At 42.7% G+C, this 20,348-nt stretch overlaps 1 protein-coding gene across 12 annotated transcripts in view; it reads left to right on the top strand.

Annotated features, from left to right (window-relative positions):
- The window catches only part of GTDC1 (glycosyltransferase like domain containing 1), a 209,085-nt gene extending 189,742 nt beyond the window's left edge, over positions 1-19,343 (top strand). For all 12 annotated transcript variants that reach the window (XM_064661649.1, XM_064661643.1, XM_064661639.1 and 9 more), the window contains one exon: positions 18,591-19,343. In XM_064661649.1, the coding sequence (XP_064517719.1) occupies positions 18,591-18,944 (354 nt within the window). In that variant the 3' untranslated portion in view covers positions 18,945-19,343. The remainder of the gene's footprint in view (positions 1-18,590) is intronic.
- Positions 19,344-20,348: the final 1,005 nt, after the last annotated feature.

The following is a 20,348-nucleotide window of genomic DNA, read 5'->3' as shown; positions in this document are numbered from 1 at the left end:
GTGGTGACTGAGTTTGAGCTCACCTCTGGTTTGGGGGAATGCAGCCTGGTTTTCTGTGGTGTGAATTTCCCAGCAGAACTGCTCTGATGGATCCCACCAAAGGACTGGGAGCAATCAGGGCTGTGGGGCGGTCGGGAAGAAGCTTAGCATTATGTAACTCCAACAACCTGAACTCGGAGGCATCCATATAAAGCAAATAAATAAAGACCCGGCTTGCTCCTGTAATATCATCCACCTGATAATTCCTGAGCACTGCTCAGCCAGGTATTTCCTCTGCCTTGTAATCCAAGCAAGATAGACAAGACCCCATATGCTCTGTTTTCCATATAGGAACAGGTTGTCCTGTTACACGTATCATTCGGGAATCTTATTATTTTTATGGATTACAGAATGGCCACAATTATACTCTGCTCTTGCAGATGAAGCTGATTGATTCAGAGCCAAAGAGCTCCGTGGTGTCTGACAGTCTGGGCCTTACAGTGCAAGGTAAAGTAGAGATAGCAAGTGTAAAATATTATATATATATGTCTTGATAGCAAAATTATTTTACTTCAGACCTGGCTCGTTACATAGCTACTCATGATGCTCCAGAATCACACAGCACCTGAAGCAGAGCGTGTCCTACCCCAGTTTATCTCATGTCTGGCATTAATTGGCCATGGCTCCGTCTGAGACCGTGATCCAGTCAAATCCTGTAGGCCACGCAGGTCTGGATGGTATTTAGATCAGAAAACTCATCCAAGCAAGAGGAGCATTGGTTTGCCACTAATCCACAGGAGAGCAGTACCTCTACAAGGTTATTTGTAGATTATAAGGCCAAGAAAGGACTATTTGGATCATCTGGTGTCACGTGTATAACACAAGCCATATGACTTCCCTCAATTAATTCCTGTTTGAACCAGAAAACCTCATCCTCTACTGGTCTAAAAATTGCCAGGCAGGCAGAAGCCACCACAAAATTTGATATTATTAGATACAGTGTTTTCGGAGAGATTTTCTCTCAAACAAGGAGTCAGAAGTGACATTCATCTCCTGTGATTATTAGATACTTGTTGCTAGGGCAAGGATGTGAGTCACAACACTGAAACTGAGGTCCTCAAATACCAATACCTTCCACCTGGCTTTCCCTGATGGTCCCATATTCATCTGGAATTCTTCATTTTGCCATTTTCCTGTGGTTTCATTTGCAAATGGCAATTCTTTGGCAAACACCACAGTGATTTGGTGCACAGAGTGATGGTCTATTGATAAATAGTGGTCCCTGCACTAATTTGGTGGAATCCACCCAAAATCACCAGGAATGGCGCTGCTAAAATGATAACCAGACGTTTAGTTAAAGGGTTTTGATTTGATGTGCATTTTAGGGGGTTAAATATAATGAAATAAAATTATTGCCATTAGTGTAGGTTGTGAAACCAGTGCTGCTTGCTGGGATGAAAGGCACCATATGTGAGATATGTTGCTGATTTCTTATCTCCAGAAAAATGTTCTTAAAGACTAGAGGGACAGAGTGATTTGTTCCTGCTGTAGGGGCAGTGTTTCATGGGCTGGTAGCATGAATTGGGGTTTAAGAGAATGAGGGTGGAATCCTTCTCTCGCTATACGCAACATAAATGATCTCAGGATTAACATTGCTGAACTAAAATGTCAGATTTTAATTATAAGGAGAAAAGCTTTTTTAAAAAATCCTGTAGAACATTGACACTGATCTTTGCAGGTGTTCACCTGGTTTGTACAACACATCTCCCTCTTCCAGCTGCACAGCCTGTGCAGGAGTCTGTGAGAGGAGTGTTATTTCTTAAACAGTGAAATATGCTTTCTAGCTAAGGAGATATCCACATCTCCCCCATCACAATAATAACGAAAAGCCTCACAAAGCTGCAAAATTCAGACCCTCCTTTCCTTTCTTGGAGGGTGGAGGGAAGAAAATTCTTAGTGAATTGCCATGGGGCAGCAGGGCGTCTTTCTCCTTCCTCCCAAGAGTCCAGAGCATCCTGCACCCAAGTGACATGGCTCTGGTGTGAAGTGAGGCACCCCCAGTCATGGTCCCACAGCGACACAGCCATCCCATGTTTGTAGGATGCTCAGGAGACAGCTTGCTTTGTGCACATGGTGCACAATCCCTGGTGTACGTGCCACTGATTCCCAACACGACATCTCCAACGTTGTCGCCGAGAGGGAAGATCTTAAAGGACTTTCCCAATATATGTAATTCCATGTCTTTCCTACCCCCCTGCCTCCGGTGCAGGACCCCCAACGAGTTAAAAGTGTAAGAGCTGCTCAGAAAGAGGTCAGCTAATAAATGATACCGAAATCCTAGTCCCAGATTTTCTGTTTCCAACATGCTGCGCAAGTAACACTGTGACACTTTGGCAAGATGATGGAGAAAAATCCTGTGCCAGCTGACTGATGAGCACCCATCTTTTTTAATTAATTGGGTTGAAAAATGTCTTGTGTCAGTTTGAATGTAAGGGCTCTTTCAGCTGCGTTTTTCTGGATGCATATATAGATATATCTAACTGCAGATTTGAGAGCCCAGCATGAGGCCTCATAAATGATAAAAATATGTATATATTAAAATTATACACACACACACATGCACATATTGGATAAATTGATGCTTAAACATATACGTGTGTATATAATGTTCTGTTCTCTGTTCTGAGAGATATTTATAAATAAATTTTATATATATATCTATCTCTATTATGCACAGCTCTATGTGCATCTGTATTGTAAAATCTGTTTGTTTGGGTTTTTTTCCTGGTATGCTTTTTAGTTTTTAGCAGAGTAATATATCTGATTTCGCTTTAAATTAAATGAATTTATTTGTCTGCCTTCCCTTAATGGAATCAGTTTTGATATACTCTTTGTTCATGCTGTTACAGGCTTCAGTCTAAGGACTCTTTGTATTAACTTTTTTAAGTTACATTACAAAGAGGTTTTAAGATTTCCCAACAGGCTTTTATTTAACCAGGGCTTTTGATCTCAAACCTGCTGGGGCCTAGTGAAATCCTTACCAATTCTCCAGTAACTCCTCACTATTGGAATTTGAAAAGACCCACCTGAAGGATTTAACTCGCTGTATGGCTTCAGCCATCCTTTAGATGCTTCTATTCATGCAGACAGTGAGGGGGTCGAGGGCACCCTTTGTGATCCTCCAAGTAGCCTAAGGTGCCCTTTGCATAAGTTGTACTCCTGAGGAAATAAAAATCAGGAGGACACAAACCTATATACCTTATTTCCTGCTATCTTTACTTAAAGGAGGAGCACAGGGGGTCTGCTTAACATCCTTTGCTACCTAAATACCTTTTGGACATGGGAACTCAATAAAGGAACTTTCATTGCATCCATTACCCTACTGCGGTGCATAGCAAATTAGATTTAAAAGGGTACTTTTTCCCTTACAGCTATTTCTATCATTTTCTTTAAAATTTCAATTTAGTGTCTAGTGACAGAATATTCTGTAATGTACATTAGAACTATATAACACCAATTATGCTAACTGTGAACATTATTTCAAAAGAATTAGTTATATTAAGTTATAGATAAACCGTTGGGAAAAAAAAGGTCAGGTTAGGGGAAAAAAAAAAGGGAGCTATGTGATAATGTTTTAAAGGAGCAACATGAAGTGAATGCTCTTTTCATTTTTTAATCCTTTCCTTTTGCATAACCCACACTGAAAATTCGGTACTGGCTTGGGCTGGGTTATTTAGGCAGGGGCGTGGCCTGTCACTGTGTTAGTTTACGGCTACAAATCATGGTGTAAAACCTACAGCTGGGTCTTGTGGTTGTGGAGAAACATCATTTCCTCCAGTTTGGGAGAAATGGGATTGCAGAAATCCACAAAAAAGTCTTTTGGCAGACACTGATGACCAGTGCATAGACAAAAAAAAAAAAAAAAGGAAAAAATCCTGGCAGACCAAGCTTGAAAGAATATAATAACTAAGCACATTCTTGTCACAGTTTTGGTTGTCTATTTTCTTTCTCGTGACTGTAACTAATATGCCTGTTACCTGCATTTTGTGTTAGCCTTCTCAATTGTTTTTTTTTTAATTTTAATTTGATGTTATAATAAAACCACTCCAAAGAATGCAACAGAATCTAAATCCACCTTCTGTTTTCGTGACTCTTATTTCCATTTGTCTATTTGCTGTTGGTTTGTGGGTTGGAGGGTTTTTGAGTTTCAAGATCTTAGATGTTTGGGCTGCTCCTTTGTGTGCATTTGGTCAGGATGTGTATTGCATTGGAATTTTTTTTGTGCAAATGAATAAAATAAAAGTTCTCTATTTTAGTCCTTATTTTTTTCCTTCCTTAAAAGTTGTCCAAGACTTTTGCTGGAACTGCATGGGGTTTGGTTATTTCAATTTGTAGGGATTCCTGGCAAATCATTTGTGTTTGTTTGACGTCCTGTGGGATCAAACTGCCATGAATTTTGAATGATCTAAAAACTGTTGTAGTTTGCTTCGGCTAAAACTGCCTTCCACTTGAAAACATAAATCAGCTCACTTGAAATCTAGTCAAAGTCTTTTATTTTTTTTTTTTTAACACTTGGGACTTGCCTCAACTCCAGCTCGAGCTGGAGCATCGCTGTGCTGGTCCCCTGTGTTCAGAGGAAGAGCTGGATGACATTGCCACTAGTCACGTGCCAAATTGCTGAGCAGAGGACAGTCAGGGCTGTCCTTCATGTCTCAGCAAATGTTAGGTCTTTGGGCAGACCCTGCAATATGCCCTGCCTGGGATTTCAGCTTCTGCAGGCTTGCTTGGGGTGGGTTTTGGTTTTTTTTTGGAGGTTGTCTTAGACAGGTCTGAAGTTCAATAACTTCACAAAACTCACTGGATTCCAAGTCAATCACAGAATCATTTAGGTTGGAAAAGACCTCTGAGATCATCGAGTCCAACCTTTGGGCCTTTGGTCAGGACTCTTTTAACTTGCAAACACAGCTTTAAGTGGAGCTACAGTAGGAGCTTTCACTTTTTCTCTAGCAGTGAAGTGGAATTAGAAGCAGATGTGAACACTGGCATTGTCTCTGGGGGACAGATGATGTTATTTCACCAGCTTGACATCTGTTAAGACTAGATTAAACCCAAAATGTGCTGGGCTAGTCCTGTTCTCTAGGTCCTCTGAAAAGGGATTTGTCACATCAAGTGTATTTGGGGATTCAAGCCTACCTACAAACCTGGAAGCCTCTGAGCTGAGGCTTCAAAATGGACTTTTTTACGTTCAGAAGATGCAAAGCACAGTTGAAAGGTTTATATCTTTGTGGCACAGATGTGAGACTTTAATGAGTCCATCTTTATAAGACAGTGGGAAAGAAAGGTAAATTGGGAGGGGGAGAGGGAGCTTGTGACTGGCAAGGCCCAATGATACTTTAGAATGCTCGTCCATGTGTGCCAACAGGAAAGCACACCAATCCAAGACCTTTATTCTTAAAAACTTCCTGAGAACTTTGTTAGGCAATGTCATCTTTGCCCACCCCAAAGAGGGGAAGCTTCTCAGGTGCTTGATTTCCCCAATGCTGAACCCATGGCTCTGTGTCTTGGGGGCTTATAGAAAACCCTAATTTCCATGTGGATGGCCATGGGAGCCTTTGTGGAGGGAGCAGCACCGGATGCTGCCCGGATGCCTGAATAGCCACCAAGAAACCAAAGCATCCCAAGTTTTATTTTACTGACTCCCCCTGTGACCTTTGGTAAGTAACTTAACCTGTTGTCCTCAGGATCCCCAGTAAAATGGGAGACCTTAATACTTATCTGGTGGGATAACAGTGCTTAATACTTACCTAATTGGATGACAATACTTACCTACATACCTCACAGGGGTGTTGTGAGGATTAATTAGCTAATGTTTGTAAAGTGCTTTGGAGATGGAAAGCGGTATATAGGAGTGCTAAGCACTATTACTCTGTGTCAGCACCAAGACCTTAAAATGGCTAAGGCTGTAATAAGAGTTTTTATATCTTTTAAAATAAGCCAATTGTTCAAGGCATCCGGATGCTGGACTTATTTTTAGACAGAGATTTCTAAGAAAGTTGGGAAACAGAAGGGTATAATTATATGACCTGAAACCTTTTGTTGTTTCTTTTAGTTGCCCAACTAAACAATCTTAGGTGTCGTTTGATGAATTGTAAAAACTGCTTGTTGGAATTTTAGACATATCAGTGTTTACTCTTGCTGATCAAACACTATTTCTTGAAATAAATATCTTTGCTACAATTTGGACAAGCAAATATATTAAATAAGCCAGAGGAAGTATTTATTCCTGTGTTCTTTCTTTCTGTATTTCTTTCTGCAAGCAGCTTTTTTTATCAGTGTAATTCTGCTCTTGTTCCCATTAGGGTAACTGAAAGGTAACACCACTGCAGTAAATGGAATTACACCAGATACAAAAGCATTATGTGAGAGTAAAATTATATTTATATGTGGTCTGAAATGCAACCTGACACTTGGTTTTAAAGAAAAATCAAACCAACAGTTCCTAGAAATATATATAAATGCAACTTTAACAGAAATTGTCAAGCTCTTTGTTGAATCCTTCTTGTCTCATGGCAACTCCTAAACAGATTTTGCAAAAGGAAGGTCTGGTACAGCATAGACCATATTTTCCCTTTCATAGGAGGAAACTTTGCAAGATTTTTGCCTTTAAATATTTTATTTGGTTCCTAATGTGGGCTCGTGGTCCAAGAAAGCAACTTTATAGTTATCAAAGCACCCATTTGTATTTTTTTTTTTGCAAGAGCATTTCTTCAGATCTTTTACTCTCCAGCGTTAAAGCGAATTCCCACAAATTCCTAAAATCTGTTAAAATACAGAGCAGAGTGCTTACATTGGTATGTTGTATGTTGGCTGTCCCTGCTAAAGAGCCTGTGCATTTTCATCCCGGGTATGCAGAAGAAATTTGATATACTGCTGGGCTAAGCACCAGGATTTGGTTGGCTCTAGGACCAATTCTTACATTTCTGCATCAGGCAGTCGTAAGGATGGATAACACTTGAAATAAAACCTACCCCAAAGCCTTTCGTATGGATATCAGGTTATTTGAAAATGTAATAGAGACCATTCACTGTAATTAAGGGTGAGTCAAGGAAAATGGCATCAAAGAGCTCAAAGCAGCCAAGAGGAAAACTTGACCCAACCCCAAACTCGTTGTTGGTGTCCCAGCTGCCCAAACAACTGAGGAGACTTTGGGAGAAGTGAGCCAGGAAGTCAGGTGTGGTTGTTGGAAGGGATATCTTCCAGATTAGCTGGTGTTTGGCCCTTCAGTGAGCCCAGCGTGGGCTCCTGGGTGTTGGATCCAGCTTTGGACCACAGGAGGAGGATGAAGTGAAGTCTGACTGACACTGTCATGGGCAAGCTTGTCAAGCTAATGCTTATAATATATGCATGTGAATATAATAGCTATCTAGAGCTTTGCAGTTGGCTGTTCCTGAGAAGGAGCTGAGGGGACAAGGGGACTTAGTGTTTGGGGAGAATTATCTGTATCTAGGCAGCAGAATTTGCAGACTTGGAAGCTGGGTAATTTGGTTGAAGTACAGGACTTTGCTAACCCCTTGGTGCCTGTCGTTAGCATTTCCCAGAATAGGAACTGTTGCCAAAATACAGAGGATTGCCATAGTTGGTGCCTGGAGCTAAGAAGGTGAAATGCAGACAGGGAGGGAAAAGGTGGGGAAAGAGGGGGGGTGCAACTGGAGGCTGACTGGGGATGAAACAACGGAAAAAAAGTCAAAATCTGAATTTCCGTCTGCTCTCAATGACCTTGGGCAAATCATACAAGCTCAGTGTAGAATGGGATAAAAGCCCATTTGTACTGCACCATAGGAATGAATGGAGATAGTGCAGCATCCAGGTGCCACCCTGATGGAGACAGCCACAGGTATGCAGAGCAGCTCCCACCCTGGAGTGGGACAACACACTATGTCCTGTTATGGAAAAACACTTTTGCCATTATCTCTGTTCTTGCTGCCTCAGGATACCTAAAGAAGATGTAGCAGCAGATAGTTTTGTACACCTGGATTTAATCTTTGCTCTCCTGCCTTCCACAAATCAACTCCATCTGATGATGTAGTGCATATTTCCAGCATTTTCACCAGTTTGAGAGCACTTCCTAAAAAAAGTTCTGGGAGGAAAGCACTGGACCAAAGTCCACCTTTCTGAACAGACTGTGCTTGCTGCATCAGCGATGGGTGATGTGTAGTTCAGCCAGTAACACCCGAAATTGCTTCAGTGAAGTCTAACAAAACTTGTATGCCAAAGATTTTGATCCTAGTCCACTACTGTTTAATAAATAATTTCTATTAAAAAAAGTAATGGTCATACAAATAAGACAGTGCTACTGAGCAGGAGAGCTTTGAGGTGACACAAGGTACCTGGTCACTGAGACTGCCTCTGGCAACCAAAGAATCACAGAATCATAAAGTGGTTTGGGTTGGAAGGGACCTTAAAGATCATCTCGTTCCAATACCCACAAGCACGTCTGGGCTATGATTCATTCTATTTTAAAAAAGCTCAGTGGTCACTTCCTCACCTTTGGCCAAGTGTTTACTCTCTTCCCTTTGAGCAGCACTGATGTTACATGATGTGTGACCACTCTGGGGACCCGAACTGGCCAAACTCACGCCCTGGGAAATGAATCTCCAGATGGTCACTGGAGGTGTCAGCCCCAGCCTAGAGAAAGGATGTAGGATGTGGGATGGGGGACTTTGGGAAGGGTAGAGGCATAGCAGCCTCAGAGGAGTCTGAGCAAGACATCAAGAAAACACCCAATGAAAATATTTTGCTTACTGGTTTTAATCGTTGCTGGTGCTGTAGGTGATCAGATACAAAGGATTAAAAATATGACAAGAAGAAGCTGTCTTAAATTAAGCATTTGTTTGGAGAGAGCCTAAATTAAGCAAAGGACACCTTGTGCAGGATGCTGAAGTCTGTGGCAGACACAAACCCTCTTGTTTCTGCCTCAGCCTCATCCTCATCACTGCAATGGAAAGTATTTGTGCGCTGCTCAGCGTGTGTGGATTTCTGCAGCCCCTGAATGGGATTGTAGGAAGAATCAAAGTGAAGTGTCCTCTTTAGGTCCTCAAGAAATAGAGCTTTCTGCTGGTTAACCATTACTTTGCATTTTCCCTTCCTTACAAAACGACTGAGGTTAAACATTAAGCGCCTGCAGTGAAGGACACCTGTATTTGCTGGTCCCATTATGCAGCTCTACTGAAAAGGCTTTACAGCTGTCTGAATTAGCATAATTAAATCCACATCAATTAAAAAACCTCCATCATCTCTTTCCCCTTCAGATGCAGATAGTCGCATTTGTCTAAGGTGCTAAGTGACAAAAGAACTTTTTAACAGTGGAAGCCCGAGCTGAAAGGAAGAGTAATATGGGTTGTATATTGGCCCGCCGTTCACCTTAACACCAGTGGAAGTGATTAGTGGGTGCTGCTCTGCCTAAAGAGGTAAAGCTGCCTTTTGCATGACAATGATGCCAGGACCCAGAGCCAGGCATTAGAGATGTGCATTTTACAACAGGCTTTGGCTTCTATTGCTCCTTTATACCCCATTAATGGGGGGAAACAAAGCCTGGCATGATTTGGCCAATTTCCCCCACCCTACTTTCTTCCCTTTTTTTGTTTTTTTGGGGGGTTTTTTTGGTGGTTTTTTTTTTTTTTTGGTTGTTTTGTTTTAGGTTTTTGTGTTGTTGTGTGTGGGGAAGCCCCAGTGACCCCAGGATAGCGGCAAGGCTGCGCTGCGTGATGCTGGCGAAGAGAATTCCTCCAGATGAAAACTGACATGGGGTTCAGGGGTTAATTTCTGGAACAGGCGCATTTGCATACAAATGAAAAATGATGGAATTTCTGTTCTCCTAAATTTTCAATGTCATCAGCATCAAACAGCAGTCAGTGCTCCCTTGCTGTTTGAAGAATATTCATTACTTCAGAAGAAGGGGCACCTTGTTTGGTATTAATCTCCTCTTCAGGTCAATGACTTAATTTGCTAAACTCCATCTGAAGTGCCACTCACTTTTTGATTTCTCTGCTATTCTTTGTTATTTTTCATAACATGTTCTTAATACTTTTTTTATTTGTAAGGGGATACGCGTCCCCAGCAAAGGCGAGCAGGAGGAAGGACTGCCTTTATTTATTTATTTTCGCCCAGAGAACTCAGCACCCGTCTGTATCATTTGTAGCACATTCTGGTGTCTGCTCACCTTAAGATTCATGGGGTTTTTAGGAGAAAGAAAATAACTTCTGGACCCAAATGGGAAAACAAAAATTTTTCACTCAAAACCGATATTTAAATGGACATCTGGTGCCTTGTGCAACAAGGTTACGGGGTGTCATGCCTCTAACAAAAGGTAACAAGCGGCAAAGTAATTAATCCCCCAAAGAAAATCATAATATTCTTTTAGTTCCTGCCTCTGGAAATTCTCATCTGAAACCACAGTGGCTGAGGACGTACTCGAGGAAACTTTTGTGTTAGCTCTTATTTCCCCATTGTCCTCTCCATGTCTGCCAGGGGCCTGAGGAAGGATCCCATTTCCCCCCCGTTTTTGCCCTTCATGGTTATAATTCTTCTCCCTGAATAGGATTATTCAGGGGATCTTTAGATCTTCAGAGCTTGGGGGTGTTACTGGGTAATTGGCCCGGGGCTCTCAGATGGCCATTCCCACCCTGTGGCCTGGGTGCTCCTGGCTGAGGGTCCCAGGGGGAAGGTGGGTGTCCCCCCCACTGCACCAAAACATCACCCCTGTCGGATAGGAACCACCCAACTCATGTGGAAGGGCTGTAACAAAGCCTCAAACTCGGGATTTGCCCTATAACACTTTGTTTTTATATGTCTAGGCCTTTCTGAACTTCCCGGCCAGACTTATTCCTGATTCTCAAGATAATGGGTTTTTTTGTTTGTTTGTTTTTTAATTATTAATCAAATCTGATTTTTTTTGGCATGAGCACTTATGGAAATGAAGCAATTGCACTGTCTGTTCTTCTGTCTGTCGCCCCTACTAACTTTTGAACCTCTTTGCCAATATCTCTCCGGTTTGTTAACAGGCTAGAGAGCTCAAAGGTGTGAAGTGCTTTCCAGTTTTCTTTTTATTTTTTTTTTCCCTTCCATATCTAACTCTGAAACGGCAACATTTACTGTTTGAAATGGTACAGAGAGCTAAACTTGTCTGCTTGGGGTTTTTTTTGGTGACTTGCAAAGTGGAAAAGAGGTGATCTGAGGATTAATTCCCTGCGTGTCTCTATGAAGCCTGTTAACAATTAACCAACTTGCTCTGGATGTCTCCAAGTCCAGCTGGGGGAGGTTCAAGATCCATTGCAGAAAAAAAAATAATAATCAAACAACAAACTATTTGCACATAGTATATACAAATGATTTGCATGCAATTGCCTCTCACTGTCTTCTCTTCATGCAACCTTTTCTTAAACTGAGAATTTTTGAGATTTTTCCGTATTTATAGAGTGTGTCGCTCAGCGGGGCTGTAGCCCTGACCAGGAGCTTGAGCACTAGAAAAATAAAAATAAACAGGGGCTGGTGGGGGGGAGTTATATTCCTACCTGGAGCATTAAGTTAAGAGTGTCTAAGGGCCTTGATCCTCAGCCCCAGCCAAGCTGGATTTAGTGTAGGTCATATTAAGGTGGGGCAAAGGGGGCTTTGTGTCATTTTTAGATCCCCTTATCCCAGGCTGGCTAGCCGTGGCACGATGGAAGGGTGCCTGTGATGGGAGGTTGGGATGGCAGAAGGCTGGTGTCGTTGGCCCGGTGCCATCCGGAGATCCTCTGCACCGAGGGCAATTCGGGGGTGATGGGATAAGCCAGCTTTGCACAGGCAGCTGCTTTTGGAGCCTGGATCTGCCTTGTTATCCACAGAGAATGTCCTCAGCACAGAAAACTTTCTCTGTGGGAAGGTTTGCATGTGGGAGCGGATCCTGCGCTGACATGCCTGTGGTGAGTGGGGAGATGTTCCCTCCAGTGCAGTTTGTCGTTGTCGGAAGAACAAATCAAGAAACTGTCAGATAAAGCTGAGAGAATCAGTAAAAATCAGCATCATCCAAAATTCAGGTCCAAAGACTTACAACTGTCCATGTCTTGTGCTGTGAAATCCTCCTAGCAGGGAGGCTGGATTCCTTCTGATTCTCTTACGTGACAGAATACAGGCGAAAGAGTGACTCTCATGAATGCTTTTGTACTGGAAGGCTCAGGATTCTAGCTGAGGAGCTGATTCTTAGTCACATCTGTCTATCTTGTTGTATGAATATTGATAATAAAAGTCAGAAAGAGAGACTTGTCACCGTAAGCGCATCAGACTCTGGCACTTGCCTGCTCAGAAGGAAGCGGCTCTGCTGCTTCGCTGCTGTCGATGATGTCGGTTTGTTGAAATAATATGTCTCTGCCAGCTGAGAATCTGGCCACAAAATGAGAAAAGTTGAGATTCCCATTGTTGAATTAGTTTGGCCACATTAAAAATACGTCGCTCTAGAAATGTGTATATGAATATGCTAATGTTTATTTTGCTAAATGTGCTTGCCAGGATGTGCCATGTGGCTGAGTTAGTGTTACTTTAAGAATCCTAATTTTTTGCCTTTTCAGACTTTGGAGCTTTTAAACTTGTAAACACAGCATTTTGTTGGCATAAGTCTCTGTGATTTTATGCATACAGCTGACTTTTATCTTCACTTTTTACATCACCTTAATACTGTAAGAGAGAAAGCACTCATCTGTTTATGATAAGTTTATCAGAAATACTCCAAAGTTTTCCATGACTAAGATATTATAGTGTTACAGTGGCTTGCTACAGGGTAATTTCGAGACAACAAACAGAATATTTCAAAGCCCAGATGTCCTGTTTAGACAAGGGGGTTTATATTGATTAGAATCTGCTTTCACCTAACATCGTGTGGTAAATATCACAAAGACGTAATTAGAAAATTTGGTACAATATTTAGTCCTAGTCCCTGTGTGCCAGAATTGTTTGACTACTGAGAAACTGGAGCTTGTTTGCATCCCAGTGTGTTGTGAAATGCAAACTTCAAAGAAAATATTATATCTCCCAACTCCAGCTCGTGAGAGTCTTGGAAGTATAATACAGAAAGGCTTAACAATCCCTGCTGAGGAAAGGGCAATTTGACACTGAAACTACTGTTAAAGCACCGTTGACACACTGGTGGGCAAAAAGTGCTTATTAGAGGAGTCTAGTTACAGTCTCGGGAGCCAGGGAGAGAAAACACACCCAAGTCATTGTGAAAATTGGCAAGTTGCACCAAATAGATGCGTTTTGTGTATGTGTCTGTGCTGGTGCTTTTTTTTTTTCCTCCTTAACTACATATATCTCCATGTTTGCTTCGTAGGCTTTCCATAAGATCGGGGCCCTCGCGGTATTCAAATAAAATATTTAGATTTGCAAAACTTCTGGAAGCCAGATTTTAAGGGAAAAAAGAAGTTTTTTGTCAGATTGTCAATGTCTGAATTTCATCACAATCTGTTCAGCTGTTTGTTGCAGGCAGGCGTAAAACGTAGTGGGTAAGTGTGTGTTTGTACTTCTTATACATATTGAAAGAGGGCTGCCTAATCCCCTTGATGAGGAAAGCTCTGTAAATTATATACATCTGCAGGCACTGTGCATGGGTAGTACAGAAGCAAAGAGGCAGATCAGCAATTTGAGGGAGAAAATAAGAGTTTTCTCCCAAACTCAGCTCTCGGGAACCTTGGAGCAGCCCAGCCTCCTGATGATGTCATTTACTTGTTTGGGTTTTTTTGAATGACCCGACTGTTTTGCCTTAAAAACTTTGCCTAGGAGGCCCTTCTACACACTTAGGATTCCTGGCAAGAGAAAAAAATATTTGCTGATGACAGCTCTGAATATATTCTCTTTAATTGTCACTTATGTCTCTGTCCCATCCTCTGCACTCTGCTAAAAATAGTAACTTGGATTGATGGTTTTGACACCATCTAATGTATGTATATTATTGCATACAAAACCTACATAAAAATGTCAAGAATGAGACCTCAGCCAGGAATAAAATTGAAAATCACAAACATGAGACAAGACCCAAATAATGAGGGTGTTGCAAGGAGATATTATACTGATGTCTCTGTGTAAATACATGCGGGCAGAGCTGTAAAGATCTTACCATCTCCCATGCATAGAGGATTCCTAGAATAATATTTGCCTATTTTTTTTTTTTGGTAAGTAACTTGTAGGTAGTGTTTATATTTATCCTCAGCCTTCCCCAGCTTCCTTTAATAGCATGATTTGCTAATCATGCTGCAGCACTTGTAAGGTAAGTGCAGAACATATTTTCCTGTCCATTTTGCAGAGGATAAATTTGTCCAAATTACACAGCAAGTGTCTGGCAGAAGCGAGACTAGACACCAGGGATAAAATCCCTTTGATTTCACTGAGGCGAGGATTTTATTCCAGGAGTTTTGTCTCCGGTCCTCCACTCTGTCTACTATGCCCTGTGTATTCTGGGCTTTTGTTGATACTCGATACAAGTCTTGGCTCATAGGGTTAAAGGAAAGTCTGACAGAGAGGCAGCAATAGTAGCATTAATGTGACACTGTAGTTATGGTTTTGTCAGCATTTCCATTATGGACTTCTGTTTGCAGCAATTGTAAATCAACCATGAAAAAAAAAAAAAAGAAAAAAAGAAAAGAAATCACTGTGAACTAAAACTTGGCATACCAGAGTCCAGGAGGGAATTTTGAGCTTTTGGAAATAATGGCTTCTGATTACCATGGACAGGCATGACATGATGTGCAAATATACACTCCACATCACACTGGAAAAAAGCAGAACAAGTGTCACCACTTCACCATGGCCAAGAATGTGAAGGGAGAGGGTCTTTCTGACTTTTGGAAGTGGCAGAAATATTTTATTATTCCCAGGAACATCTGATTAATGCCCTTAATGGCTTCTTAATTCTTCCTGTTTACTTTGTATCATCCCATGTCAGGGAAGGACGGTGGCTGGCTTTGGGGTTTGTAGTAGATCAGACAGTCAGCTGGTGTTGATCAGCACAGCTCCACTGAAGTCCAGTGAAGTTAGGTTGACTTACACCAGCGGACAGTCTGGCTCCGTATCGTCTTTCCGCAGGAGGCTGCGGCATTTGCTACCCATTTGGGGCACTAGTTGATGTTTGTTTAACTTTGAAAGTCCATTCTGCCATACTGATTGAATTCCAGTTGCAGGATAGGCATAAAGTGACTCAAAAGTGTTTTCGCTGAGGACGTAGCTGGTTACTTTTAAGTTGTTTTGAGCTCATATTTATTGCATCGTATTCCAGGCTTTCTGCTGCTACGCAGCAAAACGATGGAGCAGGTGGTGCTCGGCCAGTTTATGACCACAAGGCTGGTCCAAGAGGCTGTAACTATCCCCTGCCCTGTACCCAAATCATGATTTTGCATGGTGAAGCTGAGTCACTGACCGTTCTGGGTCAGAGCTCTGGGCTGTCCCCGGGACGAGCTCCCTCCTGCATCATCATCCCTCATGAGTCACAGGAAAGAGGAGCCGTTGGCTCCTCGGAGCGCTTCCCAGCGCAGCATTCCCCAGCCGCCGAGCTGGAACCCGAGTCCTTGTTTCTGAGTTCAGCTTGGAAATAATCACAGTGCCGTAGTAGCTTTGGCTTTCGGTGGTGCTGCTAATAACCGAGCGCTAAATGTGGAGCAGCTCTGCAGAAGTGCCCCAGTGTCAGGTTACGGGGAGCAGACGTCAAAATAAAGGTGCAGCAAACTCGAGGTAACTCGTCTCAATTGCGCTCCGGGGGTTGGGCGTAGGAAGGAGAGGCAGCAAAACTCCTTGCTGGGGTTTTTTTAGATGTGACATTTCAGTGATGCACCAACAGAGGAAATTTTGCTTGCAGAATCCTGTGAGCAAAACACTTCTGAGAATGTATGTATACAATTGTTTAAAAAAACACAGGGTTACTGACACAGATGCCAATTTGGTAGGGCATATGGAACATTTACACTTGCCTTTTTCATTCTTTCTTGCTACAGCTGGTACTGATTTAGTATGTGAAATTTTACTAGCAGGAGTGCTAATCAAGACAGAGATTTCTGTGAGGATTTAGTCATTTATGTGGAGGAAAACTATGGGTATCATTAAAAAGTACAAGATCATCTATGAGAGGAACATTATCATTAGCAACTTAATTTTTAAAGCAAACAGAGGGCAAAAAACTACTGTATCCCTTGAACAACAGCAGCAGAAAATTATGTTCTTGTAATGTTCAGAGTCTTGTCACCTCTCTCTAAGTTTGGGAGAAGAAAATTTGAAATTCACTTAAAAAAAAAAGCAATAGATGATCCAAGTGTTTTTTCAACCAGCATGATAGCCTGCTCTGCTACATCAAATGGATATGGCTGGGAATGGGATTAAATCCAAAAAGCACATCCAAATCCTGGATCTGTGTTTGTATCTGAGGCCTCCATTCAAACCTAACTCTGTGATGGGGCTGCCTTTTACCATCTCAGTGTTTGAGAAGGGGCCAACAGTATCCCACATCTAAAATCCAGAGTTTGTAAAAGTGCCCTTTTTTCCCAGGAATTGCAATCTGGGCCTGGAACGGAGAGATTCAGATATTAAATACCAATTCTGGCAAATTTCTGATAGGACAAGAAATACTTTATTCCACAAAGAAGGCAAAGAGAGTATATTACTTGTCCAAAGAGGTGATTTTGCATTACACACGGCATAAAAAATTATGCTCGGGTTTAACTACCATTTCCTGCCAAGATTATTTCAGTGCAAACAGCAACAGAATAACTGCTGTATGTTAAATATGTTGTACAGGTGGCCCAGTGATATGGGAGACCTGAGCAATAACAGCCGACATCTGCGGCCGGAGGAGCCCGGGCGCGGTGGAGCCGCGTGCGGGGTCCCTGTGGAAGGCGGCCAGCTGCCCGTGCTCACAGCATCCCCTTCATGGAGAGATGTGTGAGGAGCTCTGGAGTGGGCTCTGTGCCCTTTTCCTGCTGCTTTCCCAACTAGTTTTGGGACTACGGGGAAAGGCAATGCGAGGAGGATGCCAGTGTGATGCCCTGGGTGATGGTGCTCTGAAAGGCCAAGAGATTTGCCAGTCAATATGACCAGAAAATAAGTAAATACCTGCCTGCAACTACACAGGAATTCATCTCAGCTTCTCAGGGATTGGCTTCATATTGAGCCTTCTGAATATCTCTGCAAGCTGCTCTGCTTTGGTATGACAGGCACTCTTTCCTGAGGCAAGATAACACTGAGGAAGGTTTGGAGAATGAAATCCAGGCACCTTCATTTGTTTCAGGAGTGTTAGCATCGTCCCAAGTGCCTCCCTTGCTGAGTAAGGCAGTAAATTTTAGGCAGATTCCCAGATATCACTGGATTCAGTAGCTTTACTGTAGTACAGATGTGAGGGACCTCCTTTGACCCCTACAGGTAATGGCTCTGTTGTGGTAACTTCATAAATGCTGCGAGGTTGTCTCATGTACTTTGGGATGTACCATGGCTTAAATTTTCAAAGAAGCCCCACTAAGCTAGAATTAAATTCCCTTTTTTCACTCTCACAACCCCAGATTTCAGCAGTTATGACTTAAAGTTTCCTGATGTTATTTTCCAGTATCACATCTAACTTTAACTACTAGTAGAAAAACCAAAGACATTTTAGAGCTTGAACAGGCTAAATGACTCCTGGATATGACAATGACAATTTTCACTTAAAAAGCTGTTTTCTCAAAATACATATACCACTAAACGTGGTATCTCCAGGGGGTAGGGAAATGGCCATCAGGCTAATTAGCTCAAAGCAAGCGAAACCATAGGGGAAAAGGAAAACCAGCATTTATGTTGGCTTGAACATTGCTGCTTGCACTAAAATTGCTTGGATGTCTGTGAAAGCCGTGCAGAGATGCTACTGACTTTGTGGGCTCTGGGAGTGGGTCAGCTTCTCATCTGATGGCATTGGGACATCCCAGATCTGATGCTGGCAGCAGTGGAGCTCCCTCCTCCAAAAACCTCAAGCATTTGACTAGTATTCTTACAACTGTCCAAACTTCTCCCTACCATATCAAGGTGAAAGAATCTAATATTGGGTCAGAACAGGAATATCATAGGACTTGTCTCTGCCTCCCAGGAAGAAAAATAAGTGAATCATGATGGAGATTTCACTATTACCGTCGATAAGAACAGTTACATCACCAAAAATGCGCAGTACAGCGATCTGAAGTCTCAGACAGTTTGTGATGTTTAAACATCTTAAGCACTGTTGAGCGTTTTCTCTACATTTCTTGATATGGCACTGCGGTTTTATTTAAGCAATCCCGAAAATCGTGGCCAGCTGCACCATCTGCCAGAGATGATGCAGGATGGGTGCCTCCAGCATGTCAGCGCTCAGATGTCATTTAAAAGGGAAATGCTTTCTGTACTGGGAAGAGGGCAGAGACAAAGAGCCTGGGCAGGCAGCAGGCTGTGCTAAGTGGAAAGAAGAATTGATACCTTTTCTAAGGCCTGACCCGAACATCTGAGTTCCTTCCCTTGGGGTTTCTCGCCCCCAAATGTTCTTTTTTTCTTTTTTTTTTCTTTTTTTTTTTTCCCCCATGTGCGTGTCTTTTTTTTTTTCTCAGCACTTGCAGATCTGGAAAAGGCTCGGAGAGATAAAGACTCCTCTGAAGTCGAACAGGTGGCTCGTCCAGGTCATTGAGCGCGATGGTGGCTGTGAAAGCAGAGTGTCCGTCGGGTCCCACCTCGGCGCGAGGCGCGGGGGCGCGCGGCGGGGATGTGCTTGGCATTTAAAGGTCAGTCCCTCGCAGGTCCTCGGAACGTTCCCGGCAGCAGGTGACCTCCGTGACTGCTCTCCCATCTCACACATCCGCCTCATAAGGAAGCCAGGCTGCACCTTTATGAAACTGTTTGCAGAAGAACGAGGCGTGATCACAACTAAGCTGAAGGGTGTCATATTCACTTTACCGCCGACATGAGGACCAGTGGTTGAATATTCGATTACATGTCAGTCACAGCACATTAGGCAATCTTCCAGTCTGCCAGCTTTGCCCTTCCCAGCTCCAAGCTAAGTGTCATCAGGAAAGAAGTAGCACGGTGAAGGAAGGAGGCGACTGGAGCTTCAGTCCCCATCAGTAGTGTCCTTTCTTATCTTTCCAGTAGGTCTATTGGGTCCTTCATACTCTGGAGAGGGTAAGGTTGTTCGTGCCTCCTGGCTGTGGATTCAAACCACTCATGGTGCAGTGCTGCTCAATTTTATCTCTAAATCCAAAGGTATAAATGTGTGCAAAAGCAGCAAATGGTGTAGTGAAAAATTAGGGAACTGTCATTCCAACTACATTAACAGAAATATTCTGCTCTTTCAAATAAAGTGGCTATAAAAACATGTTGCTCTGACCAAGCATTTTCTGGACTGTTTTGCTTGCAAATTACTTAGTGAAAATATGCTAGGAGTGGAAGTTAAGGGCTGTGGACAATTTCCCACTTTGCTAAAGCCAGAAAAATCCCATCTCAGCTCCAAGAAGGAAACTACTTTCCAAAATGTCAGCTCATGCAGAAAGTCCTGGTTCAGCTGGAACGAGCCAATCCGTTTGCGCTCGGTGGTTTCTGGAATAAAAAAATGCCCTGCACGCCCATGCTGGGAAACACAGGCACCAAAAGATAATGTGGGTAGATAATTCCCATTGGCACCGGGGGCTTATTATGGTTTTTGTTAAGCATCCTCCACCTGTTAGCACCAGCCACGTGAGGAGTAAACGGGTGGCATTCCCATTTTGCATCTTCTGTTTCCAAGGTTGAGCTGCACCTTCTGTTTGGAGACTTTCAAAGTGAATTTGAAATCAAAGGAGACAATGCTGCTGTGACTGGGCAGGACCTTCATAAGCAGAACTTTAGCTTTGTCTGCTTTGATTTCAGATTCACTTTGAGTGTTTTTCTGACAGGAGGTGCAGCCATCACAAGACTCTCGGTAGCAGCATCACCATTAACTTTTCAAGTGACCGGTACTATTTAGCTAGAAAGACAATAAGATTGTGGTGGGTGTCAATGGGAATAACCTTTATGATACTTCCAAAGCTTCAAATCTGTCCTCGGGCTCCACAACTCCCAAGAAATACTTAGAGGGAGAGACTGCCTGCGGAGCGAAGAGTTCAGTGTGATGGATGAAACAATAAAAATGACACCGCTGGTAAAACTGAAAGTTTATGTGTTGTGCATATGATTGATGTCAGGGCAATGGCATCTGGGCCCTGTGCCATTATGGGTGCAGCATGATACCCTCCATGTGGCAGGATGGATGGACCTGTGGCTGGTAAGTCCAGTAAGGTGAGTTTGGCCTGTCTGATGTCTGATGTCCATGAGGAGTTGTCTGTAAGGATTGAAGG

The sequence above is a fragment of the Pseudopipra pipra genome, chromosome 7 (genome assembly GCF_036250125.1).
Source record: "Pseudopipra pipra isolate bDixPip1 chromosome 7, bDixPip1.hap1, whole genome shotgun sequence".
NCBI lineage: Eukaryota > Metazoa > Chordata > Aves > Passeriformes > Pipridae > Pseudopipra > Pseudopipra pipra.
Note: the sequence above shows the minus strand (reverse complement) of the source record. Positions and strands in the feature narration are given on the sequence as shown.